This window comes from Oncorhynchus mykiss, chromosome 15, assembly GCF_013265735.2.
Source record: "Oncorhynchus mykiss isolate Arlee chromosome 15, USDA_OmykA_1.1, whole genome shotgun sequence".
In the NCBI taxonomy this organism is placed as follows: Eukaryota; Metazoa; Chordata; class Actinopteri; order Salmoniformes; family Salmonidae; genus Oncorhynchus; species Oncorhynchus mykiss.
This window is the reverse complement of record NC_048579.1, coordinates 50,160,636-50,180,360: the sequence shown is the minus strand read 5'-3', so window position 1 is coordinate 50,180,360 and position 19,725 is coordinate 50,160,636. Positions and strand designations below refer to the sequence as shown.

Here is a 19,725-nt window from a genome sequence, read left to right as displayed (position 1 = left end):
ACATTAGATCTGGTAAAAGATAATACAATGAAAAAAACATGTTTATTTTTTATTTTTTTGTACCATCATCTTTGAAATGCAAGAGAACGGCCATAATGTATTATTCCAGCCCAGGCACAATTTCGGCCAGCGGTGTATGTGCAAAGTTTTAGACTGATCCAATGAACCATTGCATATCTGTTCAATGTTGTATCGACTGCCCAAATGTGCCTAATTGGTTTATTAATTTAAGTTCATAATTGTGCACTCTCCTCAACAGTAGCATGGTAGTATTTCACTGTAATAGCTACTGTAAATTGGACAATGCAGTTAGTGTAACGGTTTTCTTTATGAGAAGGAGAGTCGGACCAAAATGCGGCATGTCTATTGCAATCCATGTTTAATGAAGAAACACACTAAACACAAACACTACCAAAACAATAAACCTAACGAAAACCGAAACAGCCTATACTTGTGTAACCTAACACAGAACAATGACACTAAGGACAATCACCCACAACAAACTCAAAGAATATGGCTGCCTAAATATGGTTCCCAATCAGAGACAACGATAAACACCTGCCTCTGATTGAGAACCACTTCAGACAGCCATAGACTTAGCTAGAACACCCCACTAGCTACAATCCCCATAAATACACACCACATACAAAAACCCATGCCACACCCTGGCCTGACCAAATAAATAAAGAAACACAAAATACTTTGACCAGGGTGTGACAGAACCCCCCCCCCTAAGGTGCGGACTCCCGAACGCACCTCAAAACAATAGGGAGGGTCCGGGTGGGCGTCTGTCCATGGTGGCGGCTCCGGCGCGGGACGTGGACCCCACTCAATCAATGTCTTAGTCCCTTCTCCTCGCGTCCCTGGATAGTCCACCCTCGCCGCCGACCATGGCCTAGTAGTCCTCACCCAGAACCCCACTGGACTGAGGAGCAGATCGGGACTGAGGGGCAGCTCGGGACTGAGGCAGCTCGGGACTGAGGGGAAGCTCAGGAGTGAGAGGAAGCTCAGGAGTGAGAGGAAGCTCAGGAGTGAGAGGAAGCTCAGGCAGGTTGAAGAATCTACCAGATCCAGGCTGGCTGGTGGTTTCGGCAGATCCTGGCTGACTGGCAGATCCTGGCTGACTGGCAGATCCTGGCTGACTGGCAGATCTGGAAGAGTCTGGTCGACTGGCAGATCTGGAAGAGTCTGGTCGACTGGCAGATCTGGAAGAGTCTGGTCGACTGGCAGATCTGGAAGAGTCTGGTCGACTGGCAGATCTGGAAGAGTCTGGTCGACTGGCAGATCTGGAAGAGTCTGGTCGACTGGCAGATCTGGAAGAGTCTGGTCGACTGGCAGATCTGGAAGAGTCTGGTCGACTGGCAGATCTGGAAGAGTCTGGTCGACTGGCAGATCTGGAAGAGTCTGGTCGACTGGCAGATCTGGAAGAGTCTGGTCGACTGGCAGATCTGGGAGAGTCTGGTCGACTGGCAGATCTGGGAGAGTCTGGTCGACTGGCAGATCTGGAAGAGTCTGGTCGACTGGCAGATCTGGAAGAGTCTGGTCGACTGGCAGATCTGGAAGAGTCTGGTCGACTGGCAGATCTGGAAGAGTCTGGTCGACTGGCAGATTTGGAAGAGTCTGGTCGACTGGCAGATCTGGAAGAGTCTGGTCGACTGGCAGATCTGGAAGAGTCTGGTCGACTGGCAGATCTGGAAGAGTCTGGTCGACTGGCAGATCTGGGAGAGTCTGGTCGACTGGCAGATCTGGGAGAGTCTGGTCGACTGGCAGCTCTGGCTGCTCCATGCTGACTGGCTGCTCCATGATGACTGGCAGCTCTGGCTTCTCCATGCTGACTGGCTGCTCCATGCTGACTGGCAGCTCTGGCTGCTCCATGCTGACTGGCTGCTCCATGCTGACTGGCAGCTCTGGCTGCTCCATGCTGACTGGCTGCTCTGGCTGCTCCATGCTGACTGGCTGCTCCATGCTGACTGGCTGCTCCATGCTGACTGGCGGCCCTGGCTGCTCCATGCTGACTGGCGGCCCTGGCTGCTCCATGCTGACTGGCGGCCCTGGCTGCTCCATACTGACTGGCGGCCCTGGCTGCTCCATGCTGACTGGCAGCTCTGGCGGCTCCTTGCAGACTGGCAGCTCTGGCGGCTCCTTGCAGACTGGCAGCTTTGGCGGCATCCTGCAGACAGGCAGCTCTGGCGGCTCCTTGCAGACTGGCAGCTCCTTGCAGACTGGCAGCTCTATGCAGACTGGCAGCTCCTTGCAGACTGACAGCTCCTTGCTAACTGGCAGCTCTATGCTAACTGGCAGCTCTATGCTAACTGGCAGTTCTGAACAGGCGGGAGAGAGGTGGAATAGCCCGCACTGGGCTATGCAGGCGAACCGGAGACACCGAGCGCAAGGCTGGTGCCATGTAAGCCGGCCCAAGGAGACGCACTGGGGACCAGCTGCGTAGAGCCGGCTTCATGGCATTAGGCTCGACGCTCAATCTAGCCCGGCCGACACGCGGAGCTGGAATATACCGCACCGGGCTATGCACCCGCACTGGAGACACCGTGCGCACCACTGCATAACACGGTGCCTGTCCGGTCTCTCTAGCCCCCCGGTAAGCACAGGGAGTCTGCCCAGGTCTCCTACCTGGCGTAGCCATACTCCCTGTTAGCCCCCCCCCAATAAATTTTTGGGGCTGCCTCTCGGGCTTCCTTGCCAGCCGTGTTCCCTCATATCGCCGGCTCCTCTCTCCGGCTGCCTCTGCTCTCCTAAGTGCCTCCACCTGTTCCCATGGGAGGCGATCTCTTCCAGCCAGTATCTCCTCCCAAGTGTAACAGCCCTTGCCATCCAAAACGTCCTCCCATGTCCATTCCTCTTTACGCTGCTGCTGCTGCCTGTTGACACGCTGCTTGGTCCGTTGGTGGTGGGTGATTCTGTAATGGTTTTCTTTATGAGAAGGAGAGTCGGACCAAAATGCGGCATGTCTATTGCAATCCATGTTTAATGAAGAAACACACTAAACACAAACACTACCAAAACAATAAACCTAACGAAAACCGAAACAGCCTATACTTGTGTAACCTAACACAGAACAATGACACTAAGGACAATCACCCACAACAAACTCAAAGAATATGGCTGCCTAAATATGGTTCCCAATCAGAGACAACGATAAACACCTGCCTCTGATTGAGAACCACTTCAGACAGCCATAGACTTAGCTAGAACACCCCACTAGCTACAATCCCCATAAATACACACCACATACAAAAACCCATGCCACACCCTGGCCTGACCAAATAAATAAAGAAACACAAAATACTTTGACCAGGGTGTGACAGTTAGATGAACAAGAATTTAAGCTTTCTGCCCATATCAGATATGTCTATGTCCTGGGATTTATTTTTTGTTTCTTACAACCTCAGGCTATTGTGATTAGCATATGTTAGCTCAACCGTCCCGCGGGTGGGACACCGATCCCGTAGAAGTTCATGTTTTAGGGACTCCTGTAATAACCAGCAAACCAGACTGTCATCTTGTGAAACGGTAAAGAATCTAGCTAGCCAAAGCATTTCCTGCAAATTTAATGTAAAATTTTGTAAGCTTGCCTTGCTGATATTTGCCGTGCAATGCAGCTGAAGTTACATAGTTAGCTAGCTATTTTTCTTGCTTATTACGCGGAGGATAAAAAATTGTCTGTATGCCTATGGATGTGTTGCTAGCTATGTAGCCGATCTGTGAATGGACCCTAAAACGTTTGGTATAAATATTAGTTCAGAGCCTAGCTATGAACCTCAGCTCTCATAGCCGATTGTATCAACCTCAAAACAGTCTGAATGACATTAATGAAGCTTATGGATTGAGTAGAATATAATAATTTTGTGCCAAGGATGCAAGTCGTATATACATGTAGTTATTACCATACAATGAGATCCCCACAATGTAGCGAGTACATTGAATATATTCACTGATCATGCACTCTACCTTGGCAAATAAAGGTGTGTGGTGGATATTTTAAATGACCAATAAGGAGGAGAGACAAGGTCAATCAGGATATGAACTTTATTAAAAATGTATTGATAAGGGGGCTGGTCACAATACACACACAGACGTAGATAGAGTGAAAGCCTAATGATTCTGAGTTGGGACTTGCCTTATATAGCCCGACCTTGTTACATTTTCTTAATCCACCACAACTGTCTCAATGTGTCAAACCAACCCATAGTCCCCATGTGTTCTCGCACTAAGAACTGTTTGTCCTTAGAGTAGAGGAACAGAGAGACCTCATTCCGAACATGCACGTTTCAGACTTACAGGGGGTGAGGTCAAGAGCACGAGATGTGCACCGCCGTGGTTGATTTAGATACAGAGTTAGGTGACAAAAGCATTTTACACAACCAGAGTAACAGGATTGTACATACCTAATCATTTAAAGTAACGCTAATACTTATCCTCCGCCCTCAGCTTTTCATCCTTTGTTTGTACATTTCCACTTTTCTCAAGTTTCGATAAACGTGCATGAAACAATGTGTGGACTGCAGACGCTAGCTAGATAGTTTGTGGCTCCAGAGACATCTAGACGGGCTCTTCAGGCCCGTCAGCAGTTGTCAAAGTCTTACACCTTGCCCGTTTCTACAATTTCTCTTCTTAAAATTGGACTTTAAACCTAACCTTAACCACCCTGCTAACAGTATGCCTAACCTAGATAGCTTGTAGGTTCACATTTAGTAACCTAGCTATGCTTTTGAGGCTTGTGTTGCAGATCTGAAGCAGATCAGATCTGAAGCAGTTTGTGGTTCTGGGTCTGTTGCGTTTAATCTATTGTGTTTTTATGCTAGGCCTCCTTCATACATTCTATGCCAGTCACACCTGCATACAAAACTGTATGCACAGGAAGCTGATTTCAACAGTCAGCTTTGTACCATGAGTCTCTGACTGCTGAAATCCCCATGACGTGTCCTTTTTATCACAATCATTGATTGCAAGGTCAAAAATCACTCCAATATTGTATTTAAAAACTAGCCTATTTGTGAGCAGGTATAAGGAAGATGATTTGGCTCTAGGCAACCTACAAATACTGATCAACACCAACAAAAAGCTGTATACTTGACCTTTTTATATCATATGTTCTTCAACTCAATCGACATTAGCATGAATTGCCTCCTGCATCACATCCTGAATTATTTAAACAAACGTTTCCCTTGTCATTGTGACAAGCAAACCCTCTTTCGCACGTACACACACGTACACATGCTGATTCATTCAGCTACTCCTTCACTGCCCATTTTCTGTCCCCATTCGCTGCTTTAGATGTAGGGTTGCAGGCGTAACCAAACAAACAGTCGCTCTCCCTCTACATAAACCCTCCTCACATCTGTGTTTCAGCTCTTTGTGTGCTGCACTGAGAATACTGATTCCTTATTCCTTCCACTCTGAATACAGGGATCCTCTCCTCTCACAACCCAGGATCCTAGGATTGATACCACAGCAGATCTTTAAAGATGACACCCACACCAACTGTAACTCTCAACACCGGGGCCAGCATGCCTATCGTAGGCTTGGGGACATGGAGGGTAAGATAAAGTGTAATTATGTTTCCTCTAGTCCTCTTGCATGGATGCCATTGATCATTGTTGAACTAAACTCATGGAATCAACAGTAGGCAGTTAACTGTTTCTTTCCTTTGGCAGCTACAGGTATGTTTATGTTCAAATAAATGACAGTCTTCTCATGTGCCATATATCCTGAGAGTTTTAATGAACTATGATGATGACCAAGATTAGCAGCATATTTTTTTGCACTAATGTTTTAATGTCACACTTGGAATTGTGGTTTAGCCAACACTTGAATTTACCAACATAGGTAACTAAATGATGGCCTAACTCTGTGATATTAATGATGATGATTATATTATACAGTGTAATCATACATCTATCATGATTAGTATTTCTACAGGATTCTGTAACCTTTCACGACAGAGGCTCAAATCAAGTGTGAGGTAACCACAATAGAACACAATATCTAGGCCCTAATCTGTAATTCCTCTGCATCCCTGTGCAGGCAGATGCGGGCAAGGTAGCAGAGGCAGTGAAAGCGGCCATCTCTGCAGGCTACAGACAGATAGACGGAGCCTACTATTACCAGAATGAGGATGAGGTGGGGGATGGCATTCACACCATGATTGGCCAGGGGGTGGTGAAGAGAGAGGAGCTTTTCATCGTCAGTAAGGTGAGGACGATTATCGACTTGGTCACTGTGTCAAAAAGTGGAAAACGTGTCATGAATCACAAGACTCATTAGTCATGTTTGTAGATTTGGTCATATGATTTCCCACTAGACGCCAGGCAGACAAAGAGCTCCATACGGGCTGAAGGCATGTCATGTGCATGCGCATGCTCTGTATAGTCACCAATGTCATGCTAGTACTATCATTTCTTCTGGGTGTACTCTTACTCAACTGCCACACGTCACCGTGACACTTCAGTTTGTCCACAGGATAATATTGTCATTTAAATTGTATTTCAACATGCACTCGCAGCAGTCTAATATAACGGTTTCTCCCAAATAGCTGTGGTGTACCCTCCATCAGAAGTCTATGGTGAAGGGAGCCTGTCAGAAGACTCTGAGTGACCTCAGACTAGACTACCTGGACCTCTACCTAATACACTCCCCGATGTGCTTTCAGGTACTGTGTGTGTCTGTGTCAATAAAATTACTATCAGCTTTCAAACTGTCCCTGGTTAAGAGCGAGAGGACCATTGTCCCTGTGACTGATCTGTTTGTCAATGCAGCCTGGAGAGAATCTATTTCCTTTTGGTGAAGACGGACAAGTAATCGCAGGTGACAGCAACTTCCTGGACACTTGGGAGGTAAGGAAGATAAAAATGGTATACTGTATTTCAAAGCAAAACATCCCCCGGACACCAGCGAACAACATTATACCGTAAGATATTTGACAGGTTACTGAGCTAGATCTTGACCTATTGTATAGGCTATGGAGGAGCTGGTGGATGCTGGACTGGTCAAGGCTATCGGTGTCTCCAACTTTAACAAAGACCAGATTGAATCCATCCTGAACAAGCCAGGCCTCAAGTATAAACCTGCCAACAACCAGGTACTGTAGTCTGTGGTGATCAAGACAGACAAAACAAGTCCGTATAGTTTGTATCAAGGCATTATGGCCCCATCTCTCTGTATTACCAACGGCTCATCTTTGTATTTGTCCCTTCAGATTGAATGCCACCCCTATCTGACTCAGGAGAAGCTGATCAACTACTGTCACTCTAAAGGCATCTCAGTGACAGGCTACAGCCCTCTGGGCTCGCCAGACAGACCATGGTGAGACAGATCACACTTTTCTAAGATATTCCTGATGTATACAGTCACTTTGGGTCAAATAGAAGGTTCTAGAATTAAAATACACTCAACCTGTACTCTGAAATGATCCAAAACATGCATTGTGTTGAATTTGTTATAGACAATGTTTAATGAGTGTGTTCAGTGTCGGACCCTACTCTTTCCCTAGATTTTTTTTCAGGCCCCACCCACCACAAACAATGACATGTGTTTGACTCCACGTCAACGTAAAATAAATTACATTTTCAACAGGGCGAAACCTGGTGAGCCGTCCCTGCTGGAGGACCCAAAGATAAAGGCCATCGCTGTTAAGCACAATAAGACCACAGCACAGGTATGAGAGAGTCAACACTTTCCCCCACTTTCCTGCCTTTAGTGACATACTGTAGCAAGATTTGATCCTGTATTTTAAGCCTTATCCAGAAATATTGAATTACACCGAAAATGAAAGAAATCGTCTGAGGATGGTGCGGGACCATCTGACGTAATAAGAAAAGAGGCCACTTTTGATGAAAAGGTTCAAATCCAGGCATGTCACATGACTGCACCAAACATATGGTCCTAGATATAGGGAATACAAAGAGCATAACAAACAAGTGTTCTCAACCATGCTTACTCCTGTGAAGTTCTGAATTTTCAACAAGAGTCCATTCAAGTTGAGGTTAACTTGGCTTATATACACCACTCTTCAAAGAACCTTACAGTACAATTATATATGCTGATAGATTTATAAACAATGATAGCCTATGTATGAAATTGGATATTGTCCCTTATGTAGCATTTAAAGAAAACAGCTAGGTATTAGAATGGGGGACAATCAGTTGTCAAGGTTTTGGCTGCTATTTTCCAAGACACGTCTCTTCTAATGTAAGAATCATTGTTTTGAAACCACGTCGTCAGGGTCTGGGTCCAACACTCGCATGGTAACATTACATTCTTTGGCTGGGTAAAAGGAGTCTTGGTCTAGGGTCAGTCAAGTGACCAATCCCTGTTGTTGTCCTCTCTACAGGTCCTTATCCGCTTTCAAATCCAGAGGAATGTGATCGTCATTCCCAAGTCGGCTACGCCCTCCCGGATCAAGGAAAATTTCCAGGTATTTTTTGACAATTACAATTGTGACTGGAAGCGATTCAATAAAATAAATATTTTACTTCATTGAACTTTGGCAGTGTCTTTTCCATTCAAACATAACTGCCTAGGTAGAGATGTGGAAGCCACTAAGTGCATTCTAAGGGCGTGCTTACACAGAATCCTGAAGGAGTTGGTTGCTCAGAGGTTAAATCCCTGCCTCTCTTTCCTCTCTTTCCTCTCTTCTCTGTTTCAATGTCAAATATACAAAGGGCAGTGTTCTAAGTGTGGAAGAGCTGTTGGCTCTGGTAAGAATCTTACCTCTGATGTACGGGATTGTAGGTTCGATCCCAGGCTCAGCTCCTGAATGTAGTTGCGTTCACTCTGGGATAGTTGGAAGGCTGTCAGAACTCATGGTGGTAAATACCTGGTGTCCCCTCCTGGAAAAAGTGGGCACTTTGTTTAAATATAGGCACGTCTTCATTTAAAACTAAGTTCCCACCTTTTCCAGGAGTGGTTTAGCCCGTCCGCTTGTCACGCTCTTCCAGCCAATGCCAGTGCTCTCCGGGCATCAAATGTGTGGCAGCCACTCCCTGAAGTGGCCATGACTCACTGACCAGCAGAGTCCTCAGTATCCAACCATGCTCAAGAGCCAGCACAAGAGTTCAAACTTACAACCTTGTGCTTTGGGGGGGGGGGGATCCTTACACCAGAGCCACAGACCCCTTCACACTTGTTACCCTTCTCTTTGTATACAGTGTACAAAACATTAGGAACATTGAGAGTTGCATGCAAAAAGAGAAATTGTGGGATTTGAACCCACAATCTCTTGGTTTCAAGGCAGGGATATAACCCCAGAGCCACTGTTTCCTTCACACTCCTAAATTGTTATTTTGTCGCCTTCGAAAACAGGTGTTGGACTTCAAGTTAAGTCCCGCAGACATGAAAGTCATCCTTGGTTTCAACAGGAACTGGAGAGGATTCGCTATGGAATGGTGAGTCCACAGAGTTCCAGAGTGTCTAGATGCTGACTTCAACTCTTTCTCTTTTACCTGTTCTTCCCTGACGTACCCTCCTCCTCCTCACTGCAGGGGCAACAAGCACAAAGACTTCCCTCTGCATGCAGAGTACTGAAACCTCAGCGTGGAACTGGAGCTAAAGACAGAGAACGGACACTGACACCCACATTCCTATACTGTAGTGCCCATCTTCCTGTCTGTGAAAAACACTGGGGACATACAGTAGTTGTATATAGATTCAACCACTACGTTGACATTGTTCATGAGAGAGAACAGTTCAGGAGGCAAACAGAACGTGTCAGTGTAATGTAATAAGTGGCAAATAGTGCCTTTACTTGTTCAAAGTTTAAACATGTTGCATAGTTGTAAGTTAACTTGCATGTTGGAAAGTGCCTTTGAAAGCATGATACACATGCTGTGCGTCTCGTTCAAATATGAAATTATATTAAAATCAGTCCTTAGAGAGATATCTCAAACAATATGTTAACATTGACAACATACACAGTAAAATGTGACTCATTCCAGAATGCCTCGATGTTCTGCCCTTAGATGTGATGCATTTCTACATATTTGAAACAAGATTCTAATCCTGAAATATAAACTGCCGACTACCTTGACCTATGAATATTTCCTCATCTGCAGATATAATAAAGAACACAGTACTATGTCAATGAGTAGAAGTGCTTTATCGTCCTGTAAGGCAAAGAGTGTGGATGACTCATTCTAGGCTCCTATGACTAGGCATTGGAGGGAAGGAGTGTTCAACAACATATCTTCATGAACATAGGTCAATGTACTATTAGGATAAGCTATTTCGATACTATTTATATTCTACATTTTTTTAAATCTCTGAAACCAAAAGAAAACAGAGGGAACAGCTCACAGTTGATATGTAATACTGTACGTCACACACACACAATGTCCATGTGATATTTCTGTAACTTACTTCAGTAAGACCAGGTATGACATAGCTCCTATGGTTGAACTATGCATTCCAATGGTTAACATCAATTCTTTAAAGTCATAAGATTATATATGGCCTGTAAATGTAGATGCTAATTGATGAAAAAGCTTGCGAGTGACCAAAGAGAAACAAACAAACTGGGTCATGTGAGAAGCCACAAACACCATATTGTGCGCGTTAGGAAGCCTGGCGCCTTGGATTTGCTACAGTATCAAACCAGAAACCAAAAGCTTTTTTTTTTATACCTCACTAATATCGATCCTATGTCAAATTATGTTTCCATGATTGTTGAAAAACCATTGTGCTATGAAAGAAGGCAATTCTATAGGTCAGAGTGTATATCTCGTGAGAAATACAATACTGCAACACACAGATACTAAATCACAGTGTGTATGGGTATTCGCAAGAAACTAGCTCAAGGATGGCTATTTCTGCACATTGTCTTAAAGGGAGAAATAAGAATGAATCTAAACGAGAACAGAATGAGGGCAGACATCTCAAGCGAGTCACAGCACCAGAGATGGAACTTTGTGAATCCACCGTTTCCTTAAAATTCATCATTGAAGGGGTAGTCCTTGTGCTTCATGCTCCTGGGTGACAAAGAAAAACAAAACACCATTCAGAGAGACAGTACAGTTGTACACATGTTCAGGAATCAATTGAACACTAAGTCTATTTTAATTCAAAGGAAGGTAACAGCATAACACACATAGCTGTCATCATCACATTAAAATGATTTGACTTCATAATACTTATTTAAACAGTTTGAGCCTCTGCAGAGAGAGTGTATAGTGTAAACTACAGCCCATTGGTCAAAATAAACCACGTGGGGCCTCACCCTGTCATTGGGCAGACTCTCCAGTTCCTGTTGAAGCCCAGAATGGTCTTCATTTCCTCGTCGCTCAACACAAAGTCAAACACCTGCGTGGTTCAAAAAGACAATTACCCCACAGCCACACACATGAACTAAATCAGATGACACACCTCTTCAAGTAATGGAGAATTTACGTGAGATAATACCTGGAAATTCTCCTGGATACGTGTGGGGGTGATAGACTTGGGAATCACAATCGTGTTCCGTTGGATATGGAAGCGGATCAGGACCTGAAGTGGGGATGACGGAGAGAGGAAAGCGGACATGCAAATGGGATCCCAGGTTAAAGAAAACATCAGTTCGGGTCGGCTCGATAGTGTGAAAAGGGTATCAGAGTACAGTACCTGGGCAGAGGTCTTCTTGTGCTTCTCAGCGATGGCCTTGATGTTGGGATCCTCCAGTAGGGAAGGGTCCTCTGGTTTGGCCCTGTTATTGACACAATGTTACAATCTTTTCACAGGGACAACTGTAAATGGCTGTGTATGTTCAGAATTCATGTACAAGGTGAATGTACACGGACTATACCAAACATTAGGAACACATTCCTAATATCGAGTTGAAATATTGGATTTAACAAGTGACATCAATAAGGGATCATAGCTTTCACCTGGTCAGTCTGTCATGGAAAGGGCAGGTGTTCTTAATGTTTTGTATACTCAGTGTATTTCTCTCAGGTATTATTAGTTGAAGTATACGCCCTCACCATGGTCTGTCTGGGGAACCCAGGGGGCTGTAGGCTGTCACAGAGATGCCCTTAGAGTGACAGTAGCTGATCAACTTCTCCTGGTTCAGATAGGGGTGGCATTCAATCTGGCAGTAGAAAGAATGTGAGGTTATTCAACTTCACCTACAGTTCTTATTACAACACATGGGATGTACTGTATTATAAGATAATTAGTGGTGGTATTTTATCTTGAGAAAGATACAGAATTAAATTATATGGTGGATTACAAATAAAAACACATTTACTTTAATTAAGACCCTTTGTGTATTACGGTCAAATAAGCCCAATAAAGATTAGCTGTTTATTCGGGAAGCTGTTCAGTGTGGTGACAGTAGAAAGCACAAGGGGGTCTGTCCACTCAAATAACCAGATAGATATGTACCCGTTAATCAGGATGTCTATTGGGATAGATGTGCCTGGAAAACAGCAGGAATAGAAGGTCACCAAAGCATCGCTGCCTTGCCTCAGGGAAAGAGGCTGACTATAAAAGGCACTAAACAGGCCTTTATCTGACCGAGCCGTCACTGTGAATAAGACAACGGGGCAGGGATATTGACAATGAGGCCTCTGTCCTTTGAGGGAGGGTTTAAAACGAGCGTTGGGTGATCAGTGTCCTGAAAAGTCTAATTTAGAAGAAGGTTGAGGGATACAAGATACAATTAACGTCACATAAGAATATAGGATCAGCATTGTGTTCTTCACAATCTATTATGCTGACCCCAGGCATGCAAGCTTTTTGAGTGACTATCGCCATCAGTAAACACTCATTCAGTAATGAAGGAAAGTCAGTACCTGGTTGTTGGCAGGTTTATACTTGAGGCCTGGCTTGTTCAGGATGGATTCAATCTGGTCTTTGTTAAAGTTGGAGACACCGATAGCCTTGACCAGTCCAGCATCCACCAGCTCCTCCATAGCCTAGTATACAGGACAACATGGCATCCCCATTGTGTGATAATATTACAATAAACTCAACGGAAAACAAAATTGAGCATTTCTTATTGGACCAGGTAGTCCCTGTTTCAGTCCGTTTGATGTCTAATGAATATAACCCAGTTGAAGTGATGTTCAATTGAAGAGAACTGTACAGTGTCCTATAGTGTCTTCGAGGACGCGTCCTCTCGCACTGACTCACCTCCCATGTCTCCAGGAATTTGGAGCCATCGTCAATATTATTTCCATTGCTGTCCGTAGGGAAGAGGTCCTCTCCCGGCTGCGCAACAACGATAGTAATTATAAAAGTCATTAGACACTCCTCTTACTGCACCATACACCTGGGGAATTCAAATCTGGACCTTGAAGCCAGTTCTACTGCTGATTTTCATTCTTCCGCTCTTATCGGGGACTGATTAAGACCTGGACATTAACAGGTAGAACAGAAAACAGCAGTACTCCACACCTGCAGGATTTGATTTGAACACCCCTGCCATGAAACAATGGCGCCTACTGGAGCAAAAAAAGCTATAAGTGAGATAGTGTTAAAATGATATTAGTCTCACCTGGAAGCCCATGGGCCAGTGTATCAGATAAAGATCCAGGTAGTCCAGTTTCAGATCACTGAGAGTCTTCTGACAGCCTTCTTTCACCATAGACTTCCCATGGAATGTGCACCACAGCTGCAAAGAGAACAAGCTTGACTTGCGTAACTACCACCCAATTTCCTCAATTCAATCTAAACCACAAATTCACTAGCCAAGATTTGATCATCTCAATCATATAGCCTTGATATCAAGTTCGTCATTTTAAATAGCATATTAAGAGTGTGGTTCAACTTCTCACTGCAACGCCAGTGGTACAAATTTGAGACCAGATAACTGTACTGCAGACAGTGACATTGTATCTCACCTTGCTGACCACGAACAGTTCCTCTCTCTTCACCACCCCCTCCTTGACCATGGCATGAACGCCCTCTCCCACCTCGGTCTCGTTCTGGTAGATGAAGGCCCCATCGATGTGCCTATAGCCTGCAGCTATGGCCGCCTTCACCGCATCAGTTACTTTACCTGGAGGGGACTGGTACAGAGGAGGGAGCAGGAAACTGAATGATTCATTCTTTCAAATGATTCAACTACAACATTATCAAGATCTTCAGTAGCCAAATCGGCAGTTGAAGGCATGCTTAGGACGCTGAAGGTGCGTTACGGATACGGCGGGGCGTTACTTCGCTCCTCGCGCTCTAGCGACTCCTCGACTTTGGTCGTCAGTTTAACAGTATTTCCTCTGACACATTGGTGCGGCTGGCTTCCGGGTTAAGCGGGAGGGTGTTAAGAAGCGCGGTTTGGTGGGTCGTGTTTCGGAGGATGCATGACTTGACCTTCGCCTCCTGAGCTCATTGGGGAGTTGCAGAGGTGAGACATGATTGAAATGGTGAGAAAAAGGGGGGTAAAGCACAAAAAAATTAAAAAGAGGCACAGAATAAGTTAGAAGAAAAACAAAAAGAACTGGAGAAACGTACTCAAGAACGATCAAGTGTAATATAAACTGAGTATACTAAACATTAAGAACATCTTCCTAATAGAGTTGCACCTCAGGACAGCCTCAATTCGTTGGGGATTGACTCTATAATGTGTCGAAAGCGTTCCACAGGGATGCTGGCCCATGTTGACTTGAATGTTTCCTACAGCTGTGTCAAGTTGCCTGAATGTCCTTTGAATGGTGGACCATTCTTGATAGACACGGGAAACTGTTGAGAAACCCAGCAGCATTGCAGTTCTTGACACAAGCCGGTGTGCCTGGCACTGACTACCATGCCCCATTCAAAAGGCACTTAAATATTTTGTCTTGGCCATTCACCCTCTGAATGGCAGACATACACAAGACATGTTTCAAGGCTTAAAAATCCTTTAACTTATCTCCTCCCCTGCATCTGCACTGATTGAAGTGGATTTAACAAGTGACATCAAGAAGGGATGATAGCTTTCACCTGGTCAGAGCAGGTGTTCTTAATGTTTTGAACACTCAGTGTATTACAAAAAAAGAAAACTGGATGGAAAAACGCAGCAAATTATTTTAGAATTTTCAACATAAAAAACATTAGCTGGCACACACCCAGAAAAAAGTAGTTTGTGTGGAGGTGCTGACTAAAGGCAAATAAACTATTAACTATCAAAATAAATAGAGTCTCAGACTCCATATATAAACTCCCAGTAATTTATTGGGTATTTACCAACGTTTCGGCATCACGGTGCCTTCTTCAGAGCAATGTCATGAGTACTTGAACCAGGTTATGACAAACAGTGCAATTAGTGCAACTAATGACAATAGTGAGGGGTGTGTCATAATGATGACGTTTATTAGAATTAATTAGTGAAACTGTTAAAAATGTATATATTTTTATGGCATATTAAATTAGGCTATTGTTATCATATAGAAACATAATTGAATATTGTACATAATATTTGCATCAACATACATTATTATTATATTATAATTCAATTTCACATATTTAGTTGTTTCGTATTTCATTTTATATTTGTTACATATAATCTTTTGGTTCAACCTTAATGCATAATGAGCATCATCAACAGGGGGAACATATTAGGTTTATGCTAATAAGCTGTAAAATATATAATACTTGTTCATAAAATAAACGATTGTTTATAAGAAAGGCCTGAGATCAAAGTCAATATTCAGACCACTAGGGGTCAATGTTTTTAGATTGGATATCCAGTAAGCCTCCCATTGTAATAGTAGGATATCCAGTAAGCCTCCCATTGTAATAGTAGGATCTCAATGTCACCTCCGGGCTGACGAATCATAAGAGGGTGGTTTACAGAGATACAGTAGGTGGAATGGGCTGAGAGCAGCTGAGGGGTGGGTTCAAAATACCATGATCTATAAATGTTGTGACTGAAAATACTATATACAGTGCATTCAGAAAGTATTCAGACCCCTTGACTTTTCCCACATTTTATTATGTTACAGCCTTACTCTAAAGTTGATTAAATAAAAACGTCTACACACAATACCTCATAATGACAAAGCTAAAACAGGTTTTTTGACATTTTTGAAAATGTATTTAAAAAAAAACTAAAACAGAAATACCTTATTTACATAAGTATTCAGACCATTTGCTATGAGACTCGAAATTGAGCTCCGGTGTATCCTGTTTCCATTGGCCATCCTTGAGATGTTTCTACAACTTGATTGGAGTCCACCTGTGGTAAATTTAAATTGATTGGACATGATTTGGAAAGGCACACATCTGTCTATATAAGGTCACACTGTTGACAGTGCATGTCAGAGCAAAAACTAAGCCATGAGGTTGAAGGAATTGTCCATAAAGCTCAGAGACAGGATTTTGTCAAGGCACAGATCTGGGGGAAAGGTACCAAAACATTTATGTACCATTGAAGGTCACCAAGAGCACAGCAGCCTTCATCATTCTTAAATGGAAGAAGTTTGGATCCACCAAGACTCTTCCTAGAGCTCGCTGCCCAGCCAAACTGAGCAATCGGGAGAGAAGGACCTTGGTCACGGAGGTGACCAAGAACCCGATGGTCACTCTGACGGAGCTCTTGAGTTCCTCTGTGGCGATAGGAGAACCTTCCAGAAGAACAACCATATCTGCAGCACTCCACCAATCAGGCCTTTATGGTAGAGTGGCCAGATGGAAGCCACTCCTCAGTAAAAGGCTCGTGGCAGTCTGCTTGGAGTTTGCCAAAAGGAAACAAGATGAGAAACAAGATTCTCTGGTCTAATGAAAACCTGAATGCTAAGCGTCACATCTGGAGAGAACCTGGCACCATCCTTACAGTGAAGCATGGGGGTGGCAGCATCATGCTGTGGGAATATTTTTCAGTGGCAGGGATTGAGAGTAGTCAGGATTGAGGGAAAGATGAACAGAGCAAAGTACAGGGAGATCCTTGATGAAAATCTTCTCCAGAGCACTCAGGACCTCAGACTAGGGCAAAGGTTCACCTTCCAACAGAACAACGACCTGAAGCACACAGCCAAGACAACGCAGGAGTGGCTTCGGGACAAGTCTCTGAATATTCTTGAGTGGCCCACCCAGAGCCCGGACTTAAACCCAATCAAACATCTCGGGAGAGAACTGAAAATAGCTGTGCAGCGATGCTCCCCATCCAACCTGACAGAGCTTGAGAGGATCTGCAGAGAAGAGTCCGAAACTCCCCAAATACAGGTGTGCCGAGCTTATAGCGTCATACCCGAGAAGACTCAAGGCTGTAATTGCTGCCAAAGGTGGTTCAACAAAGTACAGAGTAAAGGGTCTGAATACTTATATAAATGTGATATTTCATTTTTGAAATATAAATGAGCAAAAATGTCTAAACTGTTTTTGCTTTGTCATTATGTGGTATTGTGTGTAGATTATTAAGGGGGGAAAAAAACGTATCAATTTTAGAATAAGGTTGTAATGTAACAAAATGTGGAAAAAGCCAAGGGGTGGGTGGGTATATATATGTATGTGTAATATCTCTATCGGATTTGTTTAAGTACTATGTATCCAGATGTAATGTGTCAAATAGCAAAATATAGTTATGTAACTACTGTGTAAAAAAAGTTAATGTACGTAAATTGTACAAAAAAAGCAGTAAAAACAAAATGTTGTCCTCCAAAGAGGGACTGGAGGATGGTCCAATAAAATACTGCATTTATTTTATTTATATATATATATATATATATAATGCAGTAACCTGCAAATGTCCCTTGTGGATTCAAATGTATACAGACTTGATCACAAGATATTGCACAAAGGGGATTTGTGACTTTTAATGATACAGCTATGAGGAAATGGGTGCAGCCTTTCAACGACAAATCACAAGACTAAGGCTAAACAAAGCTTTATTGTAACAGAAACTATGGGGTCTATTGCCTGTTCCTAAAAACGTACGAGTTCACATATCTTGACTAGCTAATATTGACAATACAGTAGGGCAGGCTATATAAAAAAAAATCTAAAATCGAACAAATCTCAGTGCTCATTTTATGGAATTGCAGCTGGCTCCTGGTTATTTTATTGTCGAGGGCTTTCTAAATAGAGAAAAGTAACGTTAATTGACAATATATTACAGTTTCATGACGGAAGAGAGAAAGCTACGTATTCATATGTCATAAATGCATACCATTCTGTAATTTCCAAAGTTGCTAACTAGCTCAAAGAACTCAAAAAGTTGGACCTAGCTAGCTAACTAGCAGTATAGCTAGCTTTCTTGGCAAAATACAAGTAAAGGGGATCATTTCTAAATTTAGAACAAACCTTCCACGTCCCGAGACCAAGAATCGGCATGTCTGCACCGGTGTTCAATTTCACGGATGTTGCCATCGTCCTCTTTGTTGCAAAATATACCTTTAGATACTTTGTTGCAATTGCAGACGGTTTTCTAGTCCAACCTCAAGTGCAGCGCAAAGTGCAGAGACTACGAATGGTACAGCAGCCAGCCCATATTGGTGATCGATTGCTTACGCCTGGAATTCTATATAGCTGAACATCCTGGACAACAGCGCCACCCGGTGCCACCCTCACTCTCTTTATTAATGATTTTTACAATGGCACAGATGAGTCGCTTCATATAAACCTGCAGATGGATTTTAAATGTTTCCAGCATACGAATACGTTCTTTGCAAAACAGAATCCCGAACCAAAATAGTTTAATAACATTTTCACAAATGGAATAATCATTGCTGCCCCCCCCCTCCTCCTCATTCACCTTGAATTCAACATTTGCATCTTATCAATTTGTTTCTGAAACTTAATCAAAAACGTTTACTTCACCTCAGCATTATGTGTAACAAGCACTAGAGGGAGACATTACCACACCGTTCAGCTGGCAATCAAACGCTAAAAGGGGCAATTGCAAATGTTACGATTTTTTAAAACTTAAAAATACATATACCCATCGAATTCTTGAATAACATAACTTAAATGCCTCGTGAGCTTAGTTAAATTGTCTTACCGCATCAGAACCCAAAATATAAGCTTGTTTTTACATTGTTTGTAAACACTATATTGCCCCAAATATGGTTAAAACTATCACTTTGATTTTATGGATGCTCAGTCCTTGCATTCATAGAGCTCTGTCTATGAATTTGAGAGTGGTCAAATTTCTCCAGCCCCAGCCCCAAATGCACTCCAAGGAAAAACTGAAATTATGCATTTAGTGATACACGCATGAAGTCAAAAGGTTAAATTCTAATATGGTATTGATACTAAGATTTTTATATTTGTGTGAAATGTGAGGAAGAGATGTGGTCAAGCAAGAAAAACAACCATTGCATTGCCATCAATATTCCTATTTTAAAAAATAAGAAAAAGACTAAGATAAAGTCTAAAGCGTGTGATTAGGGGGTAAAATATAGACTAGTCTTTAGTACACTCAACACAAATATAAACGCAACATCTAAAGTGTTGGCCCCGTGTTTCATGACCTGAAATAAAATATCTCTAATGTTTACACAAATTTAGTTTTGTCCTTTTGTCCTTGTTAGTGAGAATTTCTCCTTTGCCAAGATATTCCATCCGTCTGACAGGTGTGGCATATCAAGAAGCTGATTAAACAGCATGGTCATTACACAGGTGCATCTTGTGCTGGGGACAATAAAATACATCTCTAAAACGTGCAGTTTTGTTACACATCACAATGCCACAGATGTCTCAAGTTTTGAGGGAGCGTGCAAGTGAAATGCTGACTGCAGAAATGCCCACCAGAGCTATTGCCAGAGAATTTAATGTTCAGCCATCTCCAACGTAACTTTGGAGAATTTGGCAGTACATCCAACC

General features: G+C 43.2%; 2 protein-coding genes across 2 annotated transcripts; one reads left to right on the top strand and one right to left on the bottom strand.

The window, feature by feature from the left end:
- The first annotated feature begins 5,303 nt into the window (after positions 1 to 5,303).
- On the top strand, positions 5,304 to 10,092 carry LOC110490237 (aldo-keto reductase family 1 member B1). The gene is made up of 10 exons (XM_036944536.1): positions 5,304 to 5,555; positions 6,043 to 6,210; positions 6,551 to 6,667; positions 6,774 to 6,851; positions 6,974 to 7,096; positions 7,214 to 7,320; positions 7,591 to 7,672; positions 8,348 to 8,431; positions 9,319 to 9,401; positions 9,498 to 10,092. Exons 1-10 carry the CDS (start codon positions 5,484 to 5,486, stop codon positions 9,538 to 9,540), a joined length of 957 nt encoding a protein of 318 aa, XP_036800431.1. The 5' UTR covers positions 5,304 to 5,483; the 3' UTR covers positions 9,541 to 10,092.
- Positions 10,093 to 10,095: 3 nt separating this feature from the next.
- On the bottom strand, positions 10,096 to 18,417 carry LOC110490236 (aldo-keto reductase family 1 member B1). Its single transcript, XM_021563504.2, has 10 exons — positions 18,205 to 18,417; positions 13,830 to 13,997; positions 13,484 to 13,600; positions 13,120 to 13,197; positions 12,780 to 12,902; positions 11,967 to 12,073; positions 11,608 to 11,689; positions 11,410 to 11,493; positions 11,228 to 11,310; positions 10,096 to 10,979 (listed from the first exon to the last, which is right to left on the bottom strand). The coding sequence occupies exons 1-10, from the start codon at positions 18,268 to 18,270 to the stop codon at positions 10,937 to 10,939; spliced, it is 951 nt and encodes a 316-aa protein (XP_021419179.2). The 5' UTR covers positions 18,271 to 18,417; the 3' UTR covers positions 10,096 to 10,936.
- Positions 18,418 to 19,725: the final 1,308 nt, after the last annotated feature.